The 3,517-nt window shown below is 41.4% G+C and overlaps 1 protein-coding gene across 1 annotated transcript; it reads right to left on the bottom strand.

The window, feature by feature from the left end:
* Positions 1-1,112: 1,112 nt before the first annotated feature.
* On the bottom strand, positions 1,113-2,955 carry LOC140953830 (uncharacterized). The gene is made up of 2 exons (XM_073403241.1): positions 1,776-2,955; positions 1,113-1,630 (listed from the first exon to the last, which is right to left on the bottom strand). Exons 1-2 carry the CDS (start codon positions 2,953-2,955, stop codon positions 1,476-1,478), a joined length of 1,335 nt encoding a protein of 444 aa, XP_073259342.1. The 3' UTR covers positions 1,113-1,475.
* Between the last annotated feature and the right edge of the window lie 562 nt (positions 2,956-3,517).

Here is a 3,517-nt window from a genome sequence, read left to right as displayed (position 1 = left end):
CAGGGTCTCGTCCAAAATGTCCTGTGTTGCCGCATCGATAACATGTTTTGTTTCCAGGCTCACCCGATGTCTTCTTCCCATTATGATAATGCTTGTGTTCGCTTGAGTCACAAACTTGATTCACAGTAACGCCTCTACTCTTCATACTCTCCAGCTGAACTTGCACAGCCTCAAAGGACGCAGCAGTTTTAAGTAGAACTTCTAGGGTTAAAGTGTCACCTTTCTCAAGCAATTTCCGCCTTAAATCATGGGACGTACACCGCTGAACAACTTGATCTTGAATTTGATTATCCGCCTGATCACCGTAATCACAATCTTTCACAACTTGTCCTAACCTTGTCATGAACTGAGCCACTGTTTCACCCTCTCGCTGTTCCATACTTCGGAAAAGATGATTTTGGTATGTCGAATTTACCTTTGGAATGAAATATGCGTTTAACGCATTCACAGCTTTCTCATACTCGGCCTCTGGGCCCGTATCAGCCAAAGTTTCGAAGATTTCCTGCACTTGTTCCCCGGCACAATGCAAAAGTAGAGCCCTTCTTTGCACGTTATTGTTGGCTTTGTCTGCTTGGATGATGAGGCCCTTGCTGTCGGCATATAACGAAAAACCTTTAAGCCATGGTTGCCATCGCCTACCAATGCTGGACGGTTCGCCGTTCGGATCCAAGGGTTTTACACTTGTTAGTAGATCATCCACTTTGATAGAGGCCATAATTCAACGTTTTTGACCTAAAAGACTATCCTCGTCGCCAGATGTCGTGTCTTAATCGCGTATTGAAACCGATTCACACGGATTATCAAGCTGCACCAGAAACACTCCGAATCTAATCTGCCATGCTTTTAACAATCAATCCCATCAACCTTTGTACGGCTAGATACATCATGTAAGCTATACTGAAAGTACACTACAATATGGTTCCACAAAATTTAAGAAACCACAGTCTTTAACAATAAATTTATCATTTGCCCTTCCTCCGTAGCATGGTGACACATAGCACAGTGCTCTGTTTGGAGTGACTGCAACCAGAAACTTCATCGTTGAATGATGTTTATAATCATTCCATAATCATAATAATAATCATAATCATAACCATCGTCTACATCAGGGTTCTCCTGAAATTTTGAAGTAGAAGGAGAACGAAGGGGAGTAGCCGTCAGAGAAAATTCTTTAAGGCGCGACAGTGCCTTCCACATGCCCTTGGCGCGTGTGGGGGGAGAGTATGGGAGGGAGGACATCCCTCCCATAGGGGGGTCCGGGTGGCCTTCCCCTGGAAAAATTTTGCAATTTGGAGCTCGTAAAGTGCATTTTGGAAGATGACTGCCATGATGATAGAACTTTTATTAATCCACCTTCTCACATATATTACATTTTTGAGAAAAACTTCAGAAATGCGATGCACCTAACATCAAAGTTCAATTTTTTCTGTAATACTTCAAAAATAGTTTAAAGATCTGATAGTGTGTTAAAATGTCTAGAAATCAACGTCAAACTCGAAGTCTGAATCTACATCAGACGACTCATCTAGCATGTCCATCTCAGTAAGTGCCTTATGAACACTGTTTGCGAAGGCTGATGCCTGAGTTACTAGCTGGGGTTCTTCTTCCATCGATATCACATCCATATTTTCTGCAATAGAATGAAATAAACATCAGTTCTTAACTCAATAACTGGCTATTTTTTGTTTCTTTCTAAGCTATTATCTCTGTGTAATCTTAATTTTAATTGGGGCTATGTTTGATTTGAAGTTATTTATATTACCAGTAATACTTACCAGGTGTCTCAGTCTGAGTGGCAACAGTTGCCAATTCAGTGATCCTTGCATCTCCGTGCTTACTGCCACCAATCCTTGGGAGGTTCAATGGAGGTAGGTTTCTCTTGTGGGTGTTCCTCCATACTTGTGCTGCCTCTGCCAGGATTACTTGACACTCTTCGGACTTTGGCTCTGGTCCATTGATTGAAACATGAAGACATGTCGACAGCATGTCATTCTTCAGGCGGTTCCTTAGCCTTGTCTTAACCCTTTTGACAGCACTGGCTCCTCTTTCAACAACAGCATTTGACATTGGCTGTGTCAGACAGATCTTTGCAGCATCCACCAAAAAGCTGTAGCTTTCTCTGAGTAGTGCTTGCTCTTTCACGATTTTACGAAGAATCCATTCGGTGGGTGATAGTTTGGACTCCTTCCCACCTTGCAGCACATTCTGAGGTGGCTTCCAGGATAGCATGAGGTATTTGAAATTCTGCCACTGGGTTGTCATCTGATCTTCACTGAATTGGAATTGATCAGCTAAAATCTTCACACTGGCCACACCATGTTCCATGAACTCAGGATCAGTGGTAGCAGGCAGGGTGGTTGGATTGAAGATGCTGAAGGCCTCTAACACTGGAGCAGCTTGAGTGAAGCGTCTGTCCAGGTTCTCTTCTAGTGCTAAAGTGTAGCTTTGGCACAGGTTGACCAATACTTCTTCCTGTGATGAGGGAAGAGTAAGTTCTAAATCTTTGTACTGGCCCATCAAAGCTTCTTTCAGGACATGTAGTGGCTTGCAACTGGATCTTATTTCAGTGATTCTCTTCTTTGTCAATTCCAATGATGGCTTAATGGCAGAATAATGGATTTTGTTTTGTTGGAATACTTTACTTAAGGTGTTAAGGTGAGGAAGAACTTCGTTTAAGATGAGAAGGGTACCCACAAACTTGACGTTATTCATCCTTTTTAGCAACCCATCAGCTGTGGCATCATGCTCCTTGAATTTTCTGAGAGTTTGCATCAGTGCCACCAAATTTGTACAAACACTTGATACACTTTGCCCTGTTGACAGCCATCGTGTCCTGCAGGCCTTCTGGACTTTTACAGCCAATGACTTCTTCTGCGCAGCATCTGGCACTTGAATTTTCCTCAAACTTTCACAGACCTTGATGTATGCAGAGCATCTCTTGGTTTTGCAGTGCATTTAAATGACTGAAAACTCGTGAAGACAATCTTAAAAAATCTTTTCTAGAAATGGGGTATTATAACGTTCCCGTAAAAAAAGAAAACTAGGTTATTTTATTACTTGTAGTCTTCAAAATGCTTAGATGAAGAATAAAAACTTTCCTGACCAAATCTACGGATTCTCCGTTGGAATTCTGTGCGTGGGTTCCTAAGTCCGCGGGAAAATTATCTCAGGAACTGAAAGAATGTAAGTTTTAAGGGGTAAATTAAATTTCAGTTTAAATTTTTTGAGTTGTATTTTGTCACTTCTTTACTTGTTTTCAGGGAAAGCCGAGAACGAAAAATGAAAAACGTCATTTTCAAAAACCGCCCTGCAAATTTGTAATGCATTTCGTTGACGAATTTCTAGCAACAAAGCCGGCCAAGAAATGTTCAGGGTTTTTTGTTCGGGTTGTTTCATTCAGTCATTGCTTTGTTCGTTCGTTTTTTTCGATCGATGGATCGATCGTTCATCTGTTTCTTATAAATTTGCAGAATGTAGTCTTTATTTTTTTTAAAAAATGCGGGTGCATCAAGCCACG

Source organism: Porites lutea, chromosome 1 (assembly GCF_958299795.1).
Source record: "Porites lutea chromosome 1, jaPorLute2.1, whole genome shotgun sequence".
Taxonomy (NCBI): Eukaryota; Metazoa; Cnidaria; class Anthozoa; order Scleractinia; family Poritidae; genus Porites; species Porites lutea.
Note: the sequence above shows the minus strand (reverse complement) of the source record. Positions and strands in the feature narration are given on the sequence as shown.